The sequence below is a fragment of the Toxoplasma gondii genome, chromosome IX (genome assembly GCF_000006565.2).
Source record: "Toxoplasma gondii ME49 chromosome IX, whole genome shotgun sequence".
Classification (NCBI taxonomy): Eukaryota; Apicomplexa; class Conoidasida; order Eucoccidiorida; family Sarcocystidae; genus Toxoplasma; species Toxoplasma gondii.
Genome location: NC_031477.1, coordinates 1,324,999 through 1,345,962, shown reverse-complemented (window position 1 = coordinate 1,345,962; position 20,964 = coordinate 1,324,999). Strand labels below are relative to the sequence as shown.

The 20,964-nt window shown below is 50.8% G+C and overlaps 4 protein-coding genes across 4 annotated transcripts; 1 reads left to right on the top strand and 3 right to left on the bottom strand.

Moving 5' to 3' along the window:
- Positions 1 to 180: 180 nt before the first annotated feature.
- TGME49_266035 (hypothetical protein) lies at positions 181 to 6,498 on the bottom strand. Its single transcript, XM_018781414.1, has 7 exons — positions 5,345 to 6,498; positions 4,537 to 4,548; positions 3,881 to 4,105; positions 3,283 to 3,365; positions 2,734 to 2,921; positions 1,657 to 1,863; positions 181 to 1,145 (listed from the first exon to the last, which is right to left on the bottom strand). Exons 1-7 carry the CDS (start codon positions 5,464 to 5,466, stop codon positions 1,065 to 1,067), a joined length of 918 nt encoding a protein of 305 aa, XP_018636287.1. The 5' UTR covers positions 5,467 to 6,498; the 3' UTR covers positions 181 to 1,064.
- Positions 6,499 to 7,152: 654 nt separating this feature from the next.
- On the bottom strand, positions 7,153 to 10,116 carry TGME49_266040 (regulator of chromosome condensation (RCC1) repeat-containing protein; the record flags this gene model as incomplete). Its single annotated transcript, XM_002368662.2, has 4 exons — positions 7,153 to 7,347; positions 8,195 to 8,675; positions 9,383 to 9,504; positions 9,955 to 10,116. 4 exons carry the CDS (start codon positions 10,114 to 10,116, stop codon positions 7,153 to 7,155), a joined length of 960 nt encoding a protein of 319 aa, XP_002368703.2.
- A 4,918-nt stretch (positions 10,117 to 15,034) lies between these two features.
- On the bottom strand, positions 15,035 to 17,435 carry TGME49_266050 (hypothetical protein). Its single transcript, XM_002368663.2, has one exon. It carries the CDS (start codon positions 16,955 to 16,957, stop codon positions 16,190 to 16,192), a length of 768 nt encoding a protein of 255 aa, XP_002368704.1. The 5' UTR covers positions 16,958 to 17,435; the 3' UTR covers positions 15,035 to 16,189.
- A 254-nt stretch (positions 17,436 to 17,689) lies between these two features.
- RPSA (ribosomal protein RPSA) lies at positions 17,690 to 20,634 on the top strand. The gene is made up of 4 exons (XM_002368664.1): positions 17,690 to 18,011; positions 18,862 to 19,293; positions 19,550 to 19,738; positions 20,109 to 20,634. Exons 1-4 carry the CDS (start codon positions 17,943 to 17,945, stop codon positions 20,280 to 20,282), a joined length of 864 nt encoding a protein of 287 aa, XP_002368705.1. The 5' UTR covers positions 17,690 to 17,942; the 3' UTR covers positions 20,283 to 20,634.
- The last annotated feature ends 330 nt before the right edge of the window (positions 20,635 to 20,964 follow it).

The window sequence follows — 20,964 nt, the reverse complement described above, 5'->3', positions numbered from 1 at the left end:
ATATAGATACAGGTTTGCCCATGTAGATCTACATGTAGTCTGCAGAGGACGTCAAACATGTTTTTGAGCATCTCGAGTTATGCATGTGTTTACAGGTAAACAACGACCTTCAAGATCGAAACCAGTGGTCCAACTCGTCGTCTATGTATACTTTGGTTGTATCTGTAATATGCAGATGCCTACGAAAGGCTGTCGGCCACTGGTAGCTTTCGTGACACGGTTTGACAGAAATCGAATGGGAGGAGAGTCCTCTGGCTGGCGTTGAATTCGGCGCTCTGCCTGAGACGCTGAAGCGCCTGGTTTTTCTCTGCCCGCTCAGTGACTTCCGGTTTCGGCATTCTCTACCGATTTGAACGCGTCCGGTCTCTCTCTGTCTCGCTGGTCTGCTTTGTGCATCGTCGAGTTCTCCCTCAAAGTATGTCACACCTATTTTTGTCGCCGTACCCCAGGTTTCACGAAGCAGCGCTGAAGAGACTGTGGTTACGACATACAATGACGGGGATGCAACGCCCTCTTGACTCTGTGTTAAGAGTACGAGATATTTAAAGCGGGGCAGAGCAGGGGATAACTCGTTGGGCCGCAAAGCGCCTTCGCCTGCAGCTGAGCGTCGTTTCTTTCCGGTGGCACACAGGGCTTCTTGTTACGCGAAGAACCGCCTCAAAGGAAGTGTAACGCAGAACGCATCCTCGCATATGTACAGGTCTGCACAGCCATCTTGTGAATTCACACACACCTGCGACCGCATATATACATATATATATATATATATATATATATATGCATAGATAGATAGATATATGCATAGATAGATAGATATATGTACATATATGTAGATTTATACATTTGTTTATAAATGGGGATGTTTCCACAAGTGGTATTTAGTCCTATTGTGTATGCATGTGTCCACAGACGGAGACGTAGGAATCGTCGGCATCGCCCAGAGTTCATCCGTTTCGCTTCCACCGTTTTCTCTCGCGTTTTCTGGGAAAAGGCTCGTCTAAAAAAGAAGAGTCTGTGTGTGGGCGTTTGTCGCTCGCCGGAGCCTGCAGTGTTCTTTCGAAACGTCATCGGTACAGCCGAGCGGACGTCTCCGTCGGCGTGAAGGTGCACTGCAACAGAACGGCGTTCGAGTACAGCGGAATGGCCTAAAAGCAACAGACACAAACGAAAAAAGTCACTTGTTCCACGAAGCTAAAACTCGATGCGCATATCTCGGTAGATGATGATATTCATCTACGCAGTTTGCCCTATTCACTTGTCTCTTGTCTATCACCAGATGCATATGTGTCTACATCTTTTTACTTATACATATATATATATATATATATATATATATATCGAGAAGATGCAGCAAAGGTTTGTGTCGGCACAGAAAGAATCGTCCAGCCTCCTTGGTAAAAGTACTCTTATTTCTTCATGAACTGTCACAAATATGCATGCGTACACACATACATGGATAGACATACAGTGACATGAATATAAATATATATATATATATGCGTATACGCGCAGATACACAGAGTGATGGGTGTCGCCTGATAGGCACCACGAACAGCAGAGCCGCAGGCGTAAATAGCAGCAGAAGGAGAGAGAGAAAAAGTTGTGGAGACATGCCACTCTCGAGATTTGCGACCAGCGAGGAAGCAGAGCGCTGACTTCTCCAGTTCTGGGATTCCACCGCTTCCAGGGAACAAGGAATTGAGGGGGCTCTGCCTGGAATGGCGAGGAAAGATCTGTTTCTTTTCTTGGAGAAGCTGCATGCGCGAGGGCGCCCCAGGACGCTGGGTCGAGTGCCCGCCCGGCCGCCAGTCGCCGCTTCGAAGGAGCAATGCATGCAGCCGCAGCTGCTGTTTCCACGGCTTCCTTGTATGGAAAAGCAACGAAGGAGGCAGCAAAGGAAGAGCGCGGAGCGAAAAAAAAAGTGGACTAACGAAGAATTCCGAGTGGAGAAGGACAGACACAGTAGGCGCAAGAAAGATGCAGAGACGGTACAACGCAAGACGCCTCGAGAGAAACACAGATGACGGTGCGCCGCCTGTCTCTGTCTTTTCCTTTACCAACGACATGTTTCTGAAAGCGAGGACGCTCCCAAGAAGAAAGAGGACTCACAGTATCTGCATGTGGACGCTTACACAAAAAGGCTGAACGCCAGAGTAGACGCATGTGAAGTGAAGATCACTGTGACATACGTAGCGAGCAGCCTACGCCAAAATCATACACACATATCGATGTAGCTGTGTGGCATGTACCACATGAATATGTATGCATATGCGAATGCATATATGTATATATGTATATATGCATACAGTTTGATAGATATGGTTGGATATATAGATAGAGTTGGATGGATATAGATAGATATGGTTGGATATAGATAGAGTTGGATGGATATAGATAGATATGGATGGATATAGATAGAGATGGATGGATAGATTTAGATATATAGCAATTACGCTACAGGTGATGTATTTATGGATCTGCGTATATAACGGTGTAGAATGTTGTCTCTATGCGTGTGAATAGGCACACGAATGTTGGACATGAGTTGGGAGGAGCAGATGCGTTGGTTCATTTGCAACTGCATGGACGCGTGAGCTGCATATTCGTGAGCTGGCTTGCATGAAAATACGAAACGCATCCTTGAGAGCTTGGCAACTGTTCAGGTTCTTCCGCCTCCTTCTCGGGCAGCAGCATTTCTTTCTGCATGCGCCGTCCGACTGGCGTTTGTCGTACCGGCCAACAAGCGGGAGGGAGAAAGTCGAGAGACGAAACATCAATTTGAACGACTTTCTCTCCCTGCGAACCGCGGACATGAACAGAATGAAGTTGACGAAAACGATTCACTTCTCGTTTGCGACACGAGGCAGAGAAGAGACATGCCGCGCGCCGGGGCTGTCGCGTATCGGCCGTCTTCGCAAAACCTGCATCAGGCAAAAGGAAATCCAAACGACAGGAACGTCGCACTTGATTGATTGTCAAGCAAAAGGAGAAGAAGATATGGAGACCCTAAAGGTGAGGATGTGGAAGGGATGAAGGGGATGAAGAAAGCGGTATATTCTTTGACGTCGCTCGTGGGTCATGGTGAAAATGGAGGCCTCATGCTCCTCCTCTGTCTCCCTTCTCTAGTCTCATCATTCTTTGTCTTTTTCTTCTCTCCAAATGCTCGCTTTTCGCTTCTTAGCTTAATTCGAGTCCTTTCCATTGCCCCCATCCACTTCCTGCCTCCGCGATTCCTTCATGTCCTCGCCCTCTGGTCCTTCCCCTTCGCCTTCGTTTCCTCACTTTCTTCCTTCGAAGAGATGCTGGAGAAAACTGGGTCTGTTCTCGTCGACGCATGTGGAGAGATCGGCCTAGAGGAATTGCACCTGCGCGGCACAATGTCAGCGGGAAGTTCGCAGAACCCAAATGAGAACAAATCGGACCCCACGTTGGTCTCTGAATGCATGGTAGACAAAGACATTTACGGAGTATTCAAACATGCATACCCGCACGCAATCACATGTAAACGACGTCAAACAAACAAAGGAAACCGGCAACGACTCATAGACCGGTACAGACACCTGTGAATGCAAACCCAGCTGTTCTCAATGACGTCGACTTCATACCAATATTTATACGTATCAATATTTATACGTATAGATCTATATGCGTACACATAGATACATGCACCTACATAAATAGAAATATATATATATATATATATTTCATGCACACATATGCAAATACATATGTATGTAGGTTTATTTGTATGGCAGGGGGACTGCATTTGGTTACACGTTTAGATATAGATTGCAGTGTGTTTGAACGAAACGCGGTTTACGTTTGAGAAAGGAAACGTGATTCGTTTTTCGTTTATTTTTGAGTTTTCTGTATCTCTCACGCTTTTGTTTTCTTCTCCGGTTCGGCCTCTTCTGGGGCGCTGCGACCGCGTCTGACGGCGGGAGTCTTTGTTGTGTGCACCTGCTTGTTCGATTTCTCTGCGCGAGAAGACAGTTTTTTCAACAGTTCCATTCTCTCTTCTCCACGGCGCAACCGGTAGCGAAGGTCCGCCGCTTGTCGCTCTGCTTCTTCTGTTTCCTCGAGGCGGCGATACCAACTTCCAAATCTGGACATGGAGAGCCGAGAGGAGAGGACGGGATTTCCAGAAAAGACTGAGACCGGGCGAAAGAATAAAGGAACGGAAGCGGAGAGAAGAGAGAGGTGACAACACAGGAATGACAACACAGGAAGCTGCGTAGGGTGGGAAGGAACGAAGAGTCAGTCACTTCAGCGGTCGGAAGAAGCGACGGACGACGTTCTTTTCTGCGACGGTTTCGTCTCAACTGTGTTTCGGTAATGCAGTGAGACTTGGTCCGCGTCTGCATGTGTCTCCTCATCACCTCGCCCCGAAGGCGGACGCGCCCCAATAGATAGAGAAGAAAACGACTGAGGAGGCAGACAGAACACTGCGGAACCCAAAGGAAAACGGCGGAGCCGAACTCGTGGCGAGGGAGACGACTGAGACACGGAAGAAAAACGACGGTCCAGAGAACTCACTCGTCACCGATCCTGTAGATGCAGACAAGAAAACACAGAAAAAGGCAGACGCAAAAGGACATGGTAACGAAAGCGATTTCGCTGTTGGCCTAGTCCAAACTCGAGTGCACACTGTTTACCACAACTCGTAAACACATTGAGGAAAGACTTGTTTTGAGACCCCAACAGTTGTTCGCAGGCTGGATAAGTATCATAAGCCTTGTTTCACTTCATTTCAGGAAATTCCTTCCAGAACGCGATCAACAGAAGAACGCTTTTAGTCGTTGTCCGAGAGACATACACGTCAGCAAAGATGATGTCCACATGAGAGACACAGAGCCCTCGGATTGATACACACAGAGGTTAGGATACTGAATCATCAATAGAAGAATGCCCCGGTGCTACCGTTCTCGCTCTTCGAAAAGCCACCAATGTCTCTGCATATTTGTAGAAGTAAATACTCGCATATACGTACGTTTGTGCGTGAAGACGGGTGTGCGTGCTTGTGTATAATAGGTCTGGGCAAATGAAGACAAGACTCGAGACGAGACACAGAAGGACGTTGAGCGCTCGAAGAAAGAGCCAAGCCAGAAGGACATTCAGACTTCACAACACAGGGGTCGAGTCTGTAGACAGCTTGAGAAAGAGAAGAGAGATTCTTTGGGCGTTGTGTGCATTTCTCTCTTTCTCCTTCAATACTGTAGATCCTTGTCTCCACCACGCGTTTCTTTTTCTTGTTGTTCCAGGACTGTTTGCAACGCTTAGTTTCTAAGAACCGTTTGAAAGCTTCCTTGTTTCGACACCAACAGTTTTCAGGTGAATCGCCCACGGGTTGGATGCATTTCTGAGATTGAGCGGTCCTCCTCTGCAACTGGCATGGCCGATTCGTCGATTTTGTGCGATTCTTTCCGAGGCAGCAGCCGCGTCTTCGCGCTTCATCGAGTGGTGCATCTCCGTTCTCCTTCTGCGTCCTCCGTCTCGACTTTCCTCTCTCAGGCCTTCTTCGCCGTCGCCACTGAGTGCTTCCTCTTCATCATCTCCCTTGCATCGCTCGCTTTCTCGTCCTTGCCAGTCTCTGCTCTTCCTCGTTTCTGCGACGCTCTTTCCCCGCTCGCTTGTCTGTTGAGATGGTGATCGTGAGTATCTCGCGCACAGCCTGCCTGCAGAGCCAGACGCGTGTGTCTCGGCTTCCACAGTCTCCGATACATTCACCGCTCCTCGACGACGCGTAAGGCGACTGAGACTGCCTCCTTTCTGATCTCTCCTTTCCTCTCGCTTCTCTCTCGAAACGGATCTTGTCTCCTCTCGCTTCTCTCTAGACGGTGATCTTCTCCCGTCTCTCTTCTCCTCGGTCTTGAGCCTTCTGCCTTCTGTCTTTTCTCTCGGACTTGATCTCCTCTCGACTCTGCTCTCGCGAGAATCTGTTTTTCTTCTGCGATCTCTTCTCTCCTCAGACCTGTCTCGCCCCTCTCGGTGTTTTCTCCCAAGGAGTGATGGACGCCTCGCCTCGACTCTCGAACGTCGCCTGGCTGTTCCGCTGTCTCCCGAGTCTCTCTGTCTCGGCGAAGAAGAAGCGCTGCGTCGCGGCTCGACTTTCTCGGTCCTTCGATCCCCCCAGCAGTCACCGTTTCTCTCCGTTTCTCGCCCAGGTCGAGGTGACAGAGGCAAGCTAACAGTCCCACTTGTGCCGGTTGGAGAGCGAGAAAAGGAGGCAGTGCGCCGAGCGCGACTCGACACGGTCCCGGTGGAGACCGAAGACGAAGTAGCCGCTCGCGAGGCCTCTGTCTCTGGATCGCATTTGCTAAGTCTCGACCTTTCAGAAGAAGAAGCCCCAGGAAATGCGGAAGGCGAACAGCAACTGGCGGATCTCGAAGCCGACGGCGAGCCAGCGCCGAGGGGAGAGTTTGAGACAGAGACCGGTAGAAAGGGATTTATCACATCTGCAACAGACGAGACGAAACTGCAGTTGCTGCACGGACTCGCAAAGACCTGAACTGCTGGCGAAAAGAGAAATGCCGGAACCAAAACAGGCATCGGCTGCGAAAGAGAGAAGGCAAAAGCATGCAGGGGACGGACCATTCCACAGACAGAATGAGACGCTCGGCTTCCGAAGGCATGCGTTGAGGAGTGTATGTCAAACAGTTTGTCTTCATGCAACAGGACGTCCGACCATCGATGCATTTACCCCTCTCTGGGGTGCACATGCAGCCCTCCAACGTTCTCTGTGGAAAAAGAACCGACACAAATGTGAAAGGTTGTTTCCCCTAGTCGTGACTCCCCAGTCTACACACGGATGTCCACTATGAAGCGCAGAACTTATTCACCACCCATATATATATATATATATATATATCTTTATGTATATCTGTAGATACGAAGAGATTATGTAAGCATACGTCGGTGTATGTACCACCATGAAGTGTATGAAGTTCTGTGCGTCTGTTTATGTCATTTACAGACGTCGACGTTTGCGATTGATCGCTACACCTGGTCACTCGGCAAGCAGTACCAGAGCCACCTACCAAAAAACCTTCTTTTGTTGATTTACTGATTAGGAACACCACTGGGCATGTGAGTACAGACTTCAGCATAACCATTTTGCAACTTCACTTCCCACAGGGCCATTCTCTGTCTTTTCTATATCCCGCCGCTCGCCTGTCTCCGCAGAAGGAGACGCTTCCTCACCTGGTTGTCGAGTCGATCTGGGAGACCAAGCTGCCCTTGCTCGTGGCCTCCCCAAGCGTAGACGAAGCCGTGGAGAGTGACGGCCAAAGAGTAGAGGGGGCCCAGGGCGAGTGTCACAACTTGTTTTTCTCGAAGAAATTCCACCACCTAAATGGCTCGCAGATGAAGTCCTATTCAGCACTCGAGGTACTACAGTGTCTTTCCATGTTCATTATCCTAGGTACTACAGTGTCTCGGTTTCTTCGGTTTGAGGGACGTATTTCAGGATCACAGATCACTTGTGCGGGGAGAAACTGTCTGTTCAAATGTGATAAGCAGAGGACCTTGTCTTCCTTTGATCTTTACGAGGCACAAACCAACAAGAAAGAACGGAACAGAACGCGTGGACGAAACAAGGGGATCTCCAGTCCTCTCGGCAAAGCCACACGTCACTCTACAGAGACACAAAAACCTAAATGCTGCCATATATACATAGGCATATCAATACAGATGTCTATGCATCGATCTAGATATATAGATATATGCATATATATATATACGTATATACTCATAATTTTAGAAATGGTGACACAGGCGTGCTTCTGTCTGGGAGAAATATCGCTTTACAGAGTTACGTGGAGAATCTATTGGAGATGTAGGTTTTGAGAAGTTCGTTGTTCTTCTTGTGATGGTTCTACTTTACCCGTGCATGTTTAAAGTCGGCATTCCGGGCAAGTTCGAAGCGTGATTGCCGAGGGCTTTCACGATGACTTCTGTCCACCACCAGACTTAGGAGGACAAGTTTGTTCTCTTCCTTCTTTTGATCGGTGATTGTGTTGTGATGAAGCGAATCATCGATGCAAGAGGAGCGGAAACCTTCTCTCTGTGTTTCGAGTGGGTAAAAGCATCGCAGATATAAAGGGAAGTTAACGAGAGAGGTCCCCCTTCTCGTATGTGCGTTAATGTATCCGTCTTTTGAATTCGAGACCAGTGCAACTAGGTAGACCGTGCTTACCTGCGGCTTCACAGAGAGGCTTTCGTGGCCTTCGGCTAGACAGTATGCAGTGAGGATTGATTTGCGAGCATCTCGATGTGTTTTGTCTTCTTCGTCGCCGTCATTGCTCGTCTTAACAGGCTCTCTGCCTGCGCGTTTCTCGCGCTTTCCTCGGCTGTTCTGCTGTTTCAGCAGGCCTTCCTCTCCGCATCCTTTCCCCTTTCCCCAGACACTCAGAACAGGTTCTCTCGAGCTCTCCGTGCGTGAAGGCACCGCTCGGTCTTGCGTCTTGCCCTTTGTTTCCTGAGGCTGCAGATTGAATGCATGCGCAGCATCTGCCACCACAGAAGCCGCGGTGAAGGCCGCAGACGGCTGCCAATTCGCCAGGCCGAGTTGCCCGCAGCAGTTGCTTCCCCAAGTCCAGACGAGGAGTCCGGAGTCGAGGGCAGCTGAGTGACTGCCGCCCGCGCAGACAAACCGGACAGGAGGCAGGCTTTTGATTCTGCAAACAGGAAAGGCGGACACGAGCGGCGCAGGAGAAATCGAGGTGGGGGTTGATACTCGCCAAGAAAGCGTTTTTGGGGAAGGGGGCGGAATGTCTCCGCGGAAAAAGGGAGACAGGAATTCAAAGACTTCGCTGTGAAGCTGCTGTCAGGCGCCAGGTGATCTGCGGTGAACGATTGGGGTACCTTGGAAAGATGCGAGCTCTGTGGACGAAGCGTTTTTTTCTGCTGAAACGCAAGTTCCTTCTCGCCATCAATGCGGCGGCAAAGCACCGGAAGTTAGGCACTAGAAACTGTAATGGGGGAACTCGGTTCAGTGTGACTCTATAGACACACGGGGTTGAAACATCAATCCAGCATGTGAGGCTTAGGTTTTCGATGAAACTCATTCGGAACCGAAGGCTAATCGAGTTCAGACTGGCCATACTGGCGCCTGACGAGTCACTGTCGCCCGCCGTCAGACGCGAGGGCGTTTCTGGCAGGGTGGCTGAGACCATGTGTCCACCGTCGAATTGTTGAAATGGAGTGATAGAACCGTAACACAATAATACGTACACCGTTCAACCCTGGATTACTTAACTCACTTAATTAGTAGATGGTTTGATATTCTGCACCGACCGCTCTAAAATCGTGGGATCATTGTCGCCTATATAACTCTAGTAATGCTTGGATGGAACCTTCCGCAAACTTTTCTGTTTTGTCTTACCGCTCAAACGAGTGCCTACTGTGGGTGTCACCGAGGCCTAAGCGGCCCTCGCCCCCATCCCCAGTGGCGAAAACTTGGCCGTCGTAGTTGAGGACGAGAAGGTGGTTTTTCCCGCAACTCGCCTGGAAACGTATTGCGTGAAATCGCACACGATGGAGGAGATGGCGATACAGGGGAAGTAGCGATTTATTCCAACTGTCATGTGCGGAAGAAAGGAAAGCTCTGTCGTCCTCATATTGTTCTTGGAGAGTCAGGACTAGAATTCACGGCTCCTAGCACTTAGACACTCTGTGAGAAGTTACCCTGTCTTTCTAATATAGCACACTGCCATCTTCAAGTATCAGTTTCCGTTCAGAGCCGAAAAGCACGAGTGGTCGAGTAGCAAGCATCCAGGTGCTCTCTCGTGTGTATTGACGTGGCGCCTTCCTACTGCCGAAAAGCCTAGAGTATCCATTACCCTAGTTGGTCGGACTTCGCAGAAAGTGCGGCGACGGTTCAACTTCCCAGGATAAAAGCAAACTGTCTTTCCTTGCATATCACTCCCGTCCGATCGACAGTCTGAGATGTCTCACTTGCAAAAGAGGGATTTTGAACGTCTCGACCTTCTGGGGTTGCCACACATCGTCAGTGTGGCCAAGACCGAGCTGCCCAGCGGCGTTCGACCCCCAGGTATACAGACAGTCGCGATCATCTGGAGAGGAGACATTTCGGTTTTCAAGAAAAGACAATACCATTTAGACGAGCACTACAGTGCCGGGCAAGCGACCGTATGCTAAGGAGCTGCCAGCGGAAAAATACTCTAGTCGAGTTAGTTAGGGGACGAACAGGAAGCGCCATGAGAGAGCAGAGGGTGTAATGTAACGCCAGCGGAAGCAGAGTCCGCCAGCATTTGTGAACTGCATGGGCCATGAGGGCGTCGGGTAGAATGCCTAGTTGTTTTCATGTTGTGTGGTTCATAGTTCGTCGTTATTTGTAAATTGCAGTCGTTTGGGGTTTCGAGGTTCCCTCACCGATGCATGCGTTGAAGGCAGCGCCTACGGTGATGACACGAACTTTGGGAATTCCAGTGATGAGTTGAGGAACCGAATAGTTCGCATAGAGGCCGCCTCTCTCGCGGATCCTGTGAAGTGACGCCAGTCCTTGGTCATCCGACGGGGACCCCAGCGCATCTACTGGACGCGGAATGCCAAGCCGGCCGTTTTCTATACAGTGACAGACACAGTGGAGGCGTAGTGTTGGTCCATAAGCAACGTTTTAACTTGATAGAATGGCCTCTAATGCCAGACCGCACTACCGGATGTGTTCTTTGCCTGCCCTCCACCAACAGTTTCAGGGCTACAGCTTCCAAACAAACACCAATTCGGTTACGATACTGAAAGTCGGGAATTCTTTACTGGAATGATGCAGATGCGGTTGGAGATCCAAAGTTTCCTCTAGGGCAGAAGCTATAGCCCAAGCTCGCAATCCGTGCAGAAAGGTCTAGGTCTTGCAGCAGGGTCTGATCTACTCCGCGTTTTCGTGAGGCTCTCTCTGAATCGCCGCTGTAGATGGCCAAGCACAGTCTCAACGGCCTTATTAGAAAAGCTGAGAAACTGTCAAGCTAGCCTCTGTCTAAAGTAGTACGACGCAACAACCTTTTGGACGCCAGGCCCTCGTAGACTCGGCTTGCCAGTGCCGGTGCTTACGGGCGTTGCCGAACGCATACATCGTTCCTTGTAAAGTCAGAATCAATGTGTGTGCCTCTCCGCATCCGACCTGAAGAGGGAGAGAAACTGTGAGGAATCCCAGTTGCCCTCCATCAAAATGGGAGTTGTGCATGAGCGGAAACCCTAATTCTATCAATGTAACCGCACACTCCTGGGTAAGCCGAAACGATTCACGGTTGTTCCCGTGCGTCCATAACAACAGCTGTGGTTCTTGACATGCATGCGGTCTTTTCCACGAAGTCTAGTGGCAAGTAAACACGCGCTGGTTCAGTTGGCATCACCTATTGCGAAGGGTTGGTGTCTCGGAGCCGCAGTCCTCCTTTCCTACAATTCAGGCGTTTTTAGTTTGTGTGTGTGTGTGTGCTTGACCCGCAACGTTCTTCTCTGCCGAAGGTGACACTAAGCAAGTGTTGTAATCCAACCCGTCTGGGAGCTTGGAGTCTTGCAGACAGACAGCGAGAGTTTTTTTGTGACACAGGCGGTTCCGAACATCCCCCGTCCAAACCCTGACCTTTCTCCTCACCTGCACAACGAATTCGCCCTCTAGAGCTGATATGAGTCGCGGCACAGGAGCCACCACAAGCCCGGATGTCCCCGCCCTGGCCCGGGGGGAACCTGGCGGACCTCCGGGGACGTGTGTGAGGCCCCGGGACCGGCTGAGAGGGGCTCGCCGTGATTCTGGAGAAGCCACTACATTGTGTGTTCGTGCCGACTTCGTGGGCGGTTGGGGAGCAAGGCAAGAGCTGCTGGCACTTCCCAGCGTTCCATCTTTACGGGGGTTGCCTGTACACACATCCGCAGTCCGCCCAGAGCCCCCCGAGGAGAGGGGCAGAGCGAGCTGTCCTTCGCTGCCATCTCCCCATCCGAACAAAGTGCCATCTTGCAACACTGCGCATGTGTGTCGCGCACCGCTCGAGACTTGAGGCACCGTCGTTTTCGCCGGCAACCCCAGAAGCTGGCAAAAACGGAGCAGCCAGGAGAGACAGACCAGGAACTATGGAGAAAGGATGGCCGCATGGAACAAGTAAAAGAGTGAGAGAGAAAGTAGTATCGGAAACCGACAGGAGGTGCATGTAGTACGGTAGCAACTGTAGTGAGGCTGAATGTTCAGTGTGGCGAGACAGCTGAAACGATAAACGGAAAGTGGAGCGGCTTATGTGTTCTGAATCTGAGACACGTCTCTTCAATTGCCAAATGGGCAGGGACGAGTCTACGCACGGCTTTGCAGTGCCCCAGCTAGAGTGGGGTGGGTGTGGACCAGTGTGGTGCTCCTTGGCTTTGTGGTGGTTCTGATAGTTGGAGGTATACTTGTGTAGTGGCCATGCATGTGAGGGGAAGGGGAACTGGTGCTGAAGTGAGTTACCGCGCTAAAGTAGTGATCTAATTCACCTTCTGTGGATTCGTTTGACTCTTCTTGTTTGTATTCTGGTGGGCAAGTTGGAAATGCAGGTTATTTCCGAAGGACCTGAGAATTGCCCCGCTAGTCGAGACGAGAACGACCGTCAACCGGAAGGCAAGGCCATCGTATGCAGGCGTTTTGCTCGTCACGTAGTGGAGGAGCTCTGTCGTGCTGCTGTCTTCCTCAGGCGAATCGGACACCTCTCTATTTTTGCCTCTGTCAGGTCACAAGTGGCGGTTGATGGCAAAGAGAATCCAAAACAGTATCTTCGATGGAGATTAGATTCCGTTAGAGGAAGTAATTACCAAAATGAAAAGAGGTGCTTCTCTTCCACAGGTAACACTCCATGAAGACAGGGCTTCGGTCATCTCCCTGCAGCGGCTGGTAGAACACACCGTGCAGGCACCGTTTTCGCAAAACTCTGGTGTCAGATGTGAACGTCTGACAGTTCGAGATCGATGAAGCGTTGGACGTTTGTGAGGCAGCGTGTGGCTTCTCGCTTATTTTGTGGCGATCCGTTCTGGACTCTCCGAGCTGCCTTCTCACTGCGTAAAGCGCCACATGCTACTAATTAATCCCGTCTCTCTCTGAGGTGACATCGCGGTCTCTCTTCTGTCGGTACCTGTGTGAAACCTCACCCAATGACGACAATCCTTCTGGGTTTGTCGTATTCCTCTGGCTTGATTTGAAGTGTATCTGGAGAAACAACGACCTCTCCGAATGTTGCACGGATCGATATCACTACTGGAGTGTCAACGCGTTCTGCCAGACTGATAGTGTAAAAATCACAGGCGCCCCCGTTAACGACGATAAGCTTTGACTGGGAAATGATGATGCCCTTGTCTTCCGGTTGGATCTCTAACAGGCGATTCATTGTTGAAGGACGTTGCCGATGTGTGAGAAAGTAAATTCTGAGAATGGCTGTTATTTGAATGGCTTGAGCAACTGTGATGAACAAGCCTCCTGGAATAAAAATGAGACTTCCAAACAATGCCTGTACAAGTGTACCTCCAGTAAGCAGCACCAAATCGGCGCACGGAGGGTCCCATTTAAACGATCTTCCAAACAATAAGTATGTCCAACGGAGTGTTGGTCTCAGCAGACCATTCTTGGCACTAAGGATTCGCAGCAGACTAGTGTAATACCAAAAGAAACATGACTCCGCACGTGATCTGTCAGAACCAAAACTTACAGATATGTGCAACAAGATGGGCGCATCTAACGGGACCGACCGACTTGAATTTGTCAACAAGTACGACTGATCCGAATTTGAATAATTTGCATTTCTCAGGTGTGAGCCTATGGCTCGTAGAAACACGAGAGCAATAGTTCTGTAGATTGACGGAAGCACCCTTTTAGCCGCCTTTTTTCGGCGAGGTGGCATCATGAACCTCGCTAATGCGAGAGCATGCCGCGACAACTTGAAGGCGAATACGATACACTGTTATTCCGGTATACCATAACAAGCACCGTAGATTGGCGATCATGGACCACCAGTTTGTGTCACAGATGTTAGGGTCTTTTGAGTTTAGGTGATCTCAATCGCCGTTCAAAAGAGCAAAGTCGCAGCGAACAGCAATCGAAGGAAAAAGCAGCCGACATGGCTCTTCAGTAAGGCCGCCTGAACGAAATCGGTCGGTTCCGCAGATTAAGAATTGCGTGATGGCAAAGTTGCGTTGATCTTTTACTCACGGATTCCTTGCATTCGTTCACTGCAGGATATGCATCGTTGAGAGTGCGCCCCCCCCCCCCCCCGCCAGACCACGAAGTACTGCATGTCAGAGCATCCCGAAAGTCCTTGCTTGAAATATCCACACATTGTTACTATCCACTGTTCTTTGTAAGCTGAATTGGCGAGTTACGTATGCTCACTCAGTACATTTGAAGTCAGCGATAATACTTTTTTAACGTCACACCAATGAGTAGTCCTCTAGCTATTGTAAAGAAACTCTGCATCTCGAGCCTTCAAGCTTGAAGTGTCTTTCTCCCTCCGTGGAGTGTTTAGAGTGCCAGCCCGTTAACTTTTTGGTCTGATCGATTAGGGTGTACATGGTGCACTGACTGCACAACAACCAGCAAAGCCTGGGTGGCATCGACCAGGCAGCTTCGCCGGAGGCACCTAGTTGAAGAATCTTTGTTGATCTTTCGTTGCAGACTTTGCAGGCCTCCTCACGCTTATCGGCAGTTGGATCTTCCAAAGAGCTAGTTCAGTGACTGAGAGAATCTGGCGTTCACGGCTATCGGTCTTCAACCTGCCCCCACGGTGCATCGTCTGCCAGAAATTTGCTGTCGTGTAAGGTCGTGTTTCCAGTTGTGGAGTATTGAGTCTCCAATATATCTTAAACAGAGTGACAGAAGCTGGCAGCTCCGTTTGTTACCGTTGGTACGCATGGTTTGCACGTCTCGACCGCTGCTTTGTGTTGAACACAGCTTTCCTAAAGGTTTCGTTGATTCCTTTATCAACGTTGTCCCCATCTCGACTACGAAGGAAACAGGGTTTTAACGTGAAGGAACAAAAGCATTTACACAAACGCTTCATCCTCAGCTGCTGGGTTTCTCATGAGTCTCAACCAGCCTAGATCCCCGGAAACTTACATTATGCGATACCTGACTGTGTGCTCGGCGACACGTGCCATTGCCGGTGTCGACCTGATAAGCATCAACTCAACTCCGTCTTCCTAGGGGCACGCTGATTTACCTCTCTGGTGTAGGTGGTGAACACAATTACCGTCCACTTGAAAACGCCTATTTGCGTGGCAGCTGTTACAGCCATGTCAATCTCTTGTGCGGAGATTCTCAAGAAAAGTTTTGCAAATCAAGTCGTAACTCCTGACAGCACACCGACCACGGGAATAAACGAGTACATTTCTTGTCAGTCGGTGTAGCGTTCTTACGATTTCAGATGTCTAGGAAACACTCTCATGGGCGTTCATCAGGATTCCATCTATGAAAAATTCAACTATCTTGCAGAGGGGCCCTTCGAACATCAAGGTTCCGGCACAGCGAGAGGAAGCAACCGGAAACGAAAAAAAACTTCCCAAGAAAGCGCAAGCGGTGCGACAGCGGTCACCAGTCGCTGAGCTTCTAACACAGTTGCGTAAAAGCAAGTAACTCGTCACATTGGACAACAATTCCTAAATTCTATGAACTGACAAACACTCGATGAACTAGCCGCGTGATACCAGTAACCTGTGCATGATGTTTTGCTGTCGATACCTAGCCTGCAAATGGGGATCGCCGGGTAAGACACATAGTAACAAACCCATACTATCACTCGCATGTCCGCCCCCACCCCAAAGAGGTTACCTCTACCGAAACATCATAAAATGTGTAGCATTCTTCCCCAGAAGGATCCGCGCCATTGCGCGTGGTATCCGGTGGGAAACAGGAGCTACCACCTGAAGTGGTACGGGATGTCACACACTTGATGCACCTGATTCAGCAATACTTGTTGCAACCTGTGTGTATTGAAATGAAACCTTTTGTGAGTGAAAGCTCTCCAGCTACGTTTCCGAGATGCGTACTTGTGTTCCTATTTCTATAACCGACAAACATCCCCCCCAGGAGTCACATCACGCAAGCTGAGGGAAATATATGTCAGACTGGGGTTGAAAATCGGTCTTCAACCACCTAAAACAGTAGGATCTGTTTTGGTCATTTCCCAACATCGGCATTGACCTCGCTTATGGTAGTTCACTTTCGCTAGTCTCCTTTTTCTGTCGCGGAAGCATCAACCGCAAGAAAAGCGCTTAGCGGAGCTTGCCCAGAAACCGGAGCCTCGAGTTCCAAGAAGCCCATATCTGGTGGTCCTTGTACTTCACCGTCGCTAAAAAAACTCATGCGCGCTCTAAGCTCTTCGCTTTTGCCACCGTTTCCACACATTTGTGCGAGTGGTAAAGTGTTGAACATCTCTTGGCAACGAGCTTTCATGGTACCCTTCATCGTAGCCTGCTCCACAGTGTCATCCTTACGTACGCGAAAGCACCCGCTTAGCGTGATATTTCCATTTCCTTGGATTTCTTCAGCTCGCTCGCCGATGTCGAACAGCACGGACACCTGCACTTGGCATTCGCACCGTGGTCCCTTTGATGACGATGGTTCTTCCGTGTCCTGTTCAAAACTGGAAGCATCTTCCAGAGCGGTAACGGAGTCCAACAGAGCAGGAGGTAATGGAATGACAGTGGCCTCGCAAGAGCTCACCGGTACCATATGCGGGGCAGGACTATTCCAAGCCGCGTGACGTACTGCCGACGCTAGCGACGAATAATCTTCCGGATATACAACTTCGTACACAATATCGTCAAGCGCATAATTATCCCAGTTTACCGAGGCAAAAGCCACTGTGTTTCCTGAAAGTATGGCAAGAGACACAGCAAACAGAAGCGAGGCAACACCGGCGCACGATACTCTGTAAGTTTCGCAGCCTATGCCACGGAGTACTCGCAGAGACCCGCTCTTCCACATCACCATTCTTGCAGAATCTGTTACAGCACGCTGTACGCGACACACAGTCGCCTGAAAGGAGTTTCTGGGGGGTGAGGGGGGGCCACCAGATTCCAGAAAGGCAAGCAGCCAAGCTCGGCCTCAAAACGAAGGGCGCGAGTGCGAATCGATTCGACCCTGGAAATACGCTGCATTCATGGGAGGATTGAGACGGCACACATGCTCCTCACTGTCGCTACTCGATCATGGCGAAATTTCTACTTCAAGAATCTGTTAGGGAACGGAAGTATCTGCGGTGTTCCGTCCGTCTTTTTTTGACGGGTGTGTGGCCGTCTTAAGTCTCTGCTTGCAGGTAGCGCGGGGTAAGCCTCATTGAGCAGCGCGCGGCGTCGCACCATTTGACCGGTGTGCCCGTGAGCACAAGCAGAAGATGGAGAGAATGTGAGGATGTGTAGATCGTCCTTGGGAAGGAAGTGTTTCGGCTAATTCACACCCGAGAAACAAGCAAGAAATGGAGTGTTTAACGGGCGTAACGCAGGAAACCAGACTTCCTGTCACCGCTAATCAACAGGGACTACGGAAGATAAGCCGAGGAGGTCTGCATGCACATCCCCTGTTGGGAGACGCAGCGAGGGTTCGTCTCGGTTTCTAATTTCCCTATATATGGAGACAATGGGGAACTTGTATAGGGCAGCTTCGAGGGGCTGCATGCCGCCCTGGGGTGTTTTTCCGATACATGTGGAGGCGGTCCATCCCTTCGCGAGAGAGTCACTGCTGGATTCCCCCTTTTCGGCGGCAAGTGTTCGACCGGGAGGTTTCTCTGCCTGGTTTCCCTTCCGTGCAAATCTGACTTGTATGTCACTTCTGCTTTGTGGGGAGGATAGGGTGTATCGAGAGCCCTAAAACGTCTGCGTCTGTGTCGTCCTGCCGCCCGTTGGTCGCCCCACGCCTTCCTTTGCGCATCCCAAACGCGTTTTTCTTTCCTTTCACTTTTCGCATTCAAGTCTCCGAAATGGCAGCCGACAAGCAGGCAAAACTCTCCCTCCAGGAGGATAGCATCGCCAAGATGCTCATCTGCAAGGTGAGTTTTCAACCACAGAAAGTTCCCCCTTATGCAACCGGAACAACTTATCCCTCACATGCGAGTTTCCGCCAGTCTTCCCGCAGCTGGCGGAGCCCGTTCCAAATTCCTAGGATGTGGCGAGGGCGCCGCAAGCAATTGAAAGAAGAATTAAGTTTCCTATTCTGTATCCTGACATTGCCCGGTCCGAAGAGAGTGAACTCGCTTGCGGGGTAACGTTCTCTGACTGGCGAAGCTCAAAACGGTTCACTGCACCTCTGCGCTGGTGGAGGTAGAGAAACGGGTGACTGGCGTTTCTGGAAAGCGGACCCTTCATCGCGTTTAGTTTTTTGGCCCTTGCCTGGACGTACTCGTAAATATATGCGGTTTTTGTCGAGCTGTTGTGTGCCTCTACGCCTTCTGCGGCACCACTGCGAACAACTCGACCGCAACGATTCTTCGTGGCAACGGATGGACAGGGTTGTTTCCGAATTCTTATTCGCCTCAGGCCACCGAATGCATACATCCGAAAGTGTCACGTCTGATCGCTGGCTTATGTTTCATGTTTGCGTGCCTAGATTTGGCAGCTCACGCGAAGATAGAGCGTACGGTTGCTCGCGGGAAATCGCAACGACGCCTTGAGACCCTAATATCAATCGAGTGGGGAGGGATCATGCCTTTTCCACGGTTGTGGCTCTTTGTATATAGGCAAGCAGCGCGTTATTTTCTTCGTCGCCGCGAGACGTGTATCTCAGGGGAGCATCGTGTCTTCGTAGGCCCACACAGCAGGCTTGCGGAGAACCGCGACAGCTACCCTGTCAAGTTCGCCGCTAGTATGGTGTCGTGCTTTCTCTTGAATTGGCATTTTTAGGCCCACATCGGGACGAAGAACGTTGAGCACAAGATGCGTCCGTACGTCTTCAAGTCGACCAGCGAGGGCATCCACCTGATCAACCTGGCGAAGACCTGGGAGAAGATCCTCATGGCTGCTCGCGTGATTGTCGCTATCGAGAACCCCGCCGACGTTCTTGTCATCAGCGCTCGCCCCTACGGAAGCCGTGCTGTGCTGAAGTTCTCCCAGTACGTTGGAGCGCAGGCAATTGCTGGCCGCTGGACTCCCGGTATGCTGACTAACCAGATCACCCAGAAGTTCATGGAACCCAGACTGCTCATCGTCACCGATCCCCGCACAGATGCCCAGGCTGTCCGCGAGAGTGCCTACGCCAACGTCCCCGTCATCGCTCTCTGCGACACAGACTCGCCTCTTGAGCACGTCGACATCTGCATTCCTTGCAACAACAAGGTACGCAGGAGACAGTCTCGGCCAAGGAAACGCAGAGGGTTCGATGTACTGTTCAGGTAGATGAATGTCCTATGTCATTCTGCTCCTGCCGCGCTGTATGCACACCTGCGTGTCTTCGTCGAGGCGGCAAATCAATTGACGCGGTTCGCCCAAACGGTCAGTGGAGAGCATGACGGAGATTTGTCGGGTTCGTGGTGTGTGGGGATGTAGGGGGATGTAGTAGCAAGTATAAATTGTCTGTTGTCGCTGCTCACAGGGCAAGGAATCCATCGCTTTGATGTACTGGCTCCTTGCACGGGAAGTCCTCTACCTGCGTGGCGAGCTGCCCTCGCGAAGCGTCCCGTGGGATGTCATGGTTGACATGTTCTTGTGGAGAGATCCGGAGGAGTTCGAGCGCAAGGAGAGACTGGAAGACGAGGAAGCTGCTCCTCACACTGCTCAGGCTGTAAGTGTGCATTATCGTCTGTGTAAAATGCACTATATTGGTACAGATCGGCCATAAATTTGGAGAGGTGGCGTTGTCACCTCGTTGCACGTTTTAGAGGAGAGCGGCAGTACCCTGCGCTCACAACAGAGACGTTAGCAGACAGGCAGGTGGGAAAGCCTTTGCGGTATTCAGGTGAACTGTGTGTTGAGTTTTGCTCGTGCGCATCTGTCAAGCTGTACATGGTTGTGTTCGCTTTAAATGAGCCCAGTGTGCAGAACGACTAGATGTGCGAATAAAAGCCATGGACGACTGGACGGTTGTTAGAAATGCACCCAGGTGCCACTGTCAAACGGTTGGTTTCATATGTTCTTGTCTTGTGCATGCTTAGGATGCGACCCAGTGGGGCGCCGATGCTGCAGCTGCTGACTGGAAGCAAGCTGGCGCTGACTGGACCGGCCCCGCTGCTGGCGGAGCTGGTGGTGAATGGGACCAGTCTGCAGTTGCTGCTGAAGGCGAGTGGGGTGGTGGCCGCCCTGGTGTCGCTGTTGGCGAGCCCTGGTAAACACTCCGTTGATCGAGGCGGGAAGTTCTCTGACGAAAGAACGAGAAGGAAGCGCCCAAGAGAGCAGCTGGGAGGGACAGGCTTTCGATGGGAGCACTGACGGGACCATCACCGAGGTTGTAGAGAGGATATATGTGGAGGACCTGAAGCGTACTGTGCTCGGATCGTCTGCTCGGTGTGGCGGGTGTCTTGTCGCTGGGGCCACTGCGAGCTTGCTGGCGTGGAAGAAACTGTCGACTCCCCACTGCCTTGTTTCGCGCAAAAAACCTATGCTGGCGGCACTTGGCCTTGGCGTCGTGAGAAGCGTGGAAAAAACTGCGTTTCGTGCGCACAGAATCCGAGGGCTTTGGTCGCCTGCCTGCGACAACATAGCTGGACAGGCAGCGGTTACTTTGTTATGCTTGAAACGGCTCCCACTGATCCACGCAAAATTGAGCGTAGGCAAGCTGGAGAACAGTGCCAGCATTTGCCAACACGGTGATTTGCGGTGCGAACACATCGCACATTAGAGTGGCTGTGCCGCACCGTGGCGATTGTCTGTGTGTGTTGCTCGCAGCTCACACAGGCGTGTAGAACGCGAGTGCAAGAAGCAACTGAGATCACACAAACGGAACGCACTCTACGGACCCTCGATACATGCTGTCCAGTAGTATATCAGGTGGTCGTTTGGACAAACACATAC

Excerpts from the sequence above, each read along its gene's own strand:
- TGME49_266035 (XM_018781414.1), bottom strand. The coding sequence starts at position 5,466 with ATGCACCACTCGATGAAGCGCGAAGACGCGGCTGCTGCCTCGGAAAGA. Across the intron at positions 1,864-2,733 it reads TCCCTCCCGCTTGTTGGCCG|GAAGCCGTGGAAACAGCAGC; the intron begins GTACGACAAACG and ends TTTCCATACAAG. Across the intron at positions 1,146-1,656 it reads GGAATCCCAGAACTGGAGAA|GCCATTCCGCTGTACTCGAA; the intron begins GTCAGCGCTCTG and ends TGTTGCTTTTAG.
- TGME49_266050 (XM_002368663.2), bottom strand. The coding sequence starts at position 16,957 with ATGGTGATGTGGAAGAGCGGGTCTCTGCGAGTACTCCGTGGCATAGGC.
- RPSA (XM_002368664.1), top strand. The coding sequence starts at position 17,943 with ATGGCAGCCGACAAGCAGGCAAAACTCTCCCTCCAGGAGGATAGCATC. Across the intron at positions 19,294-19,549 it reads GCATTCCTTGCAACAACAAG|GGCAAGGAATCCATCGCTTT; the intron begins GTACGCAGGAGA and ends CGCTGCTCACAG. Across the intron at positions 19,739-20,108 it reads CTCCTCACACTGCTCAGGCT|GATGCGACCCAGTGGGGCGC; the intron begins GTAAGTGTGCAT and ends GTGCATGCTTAG.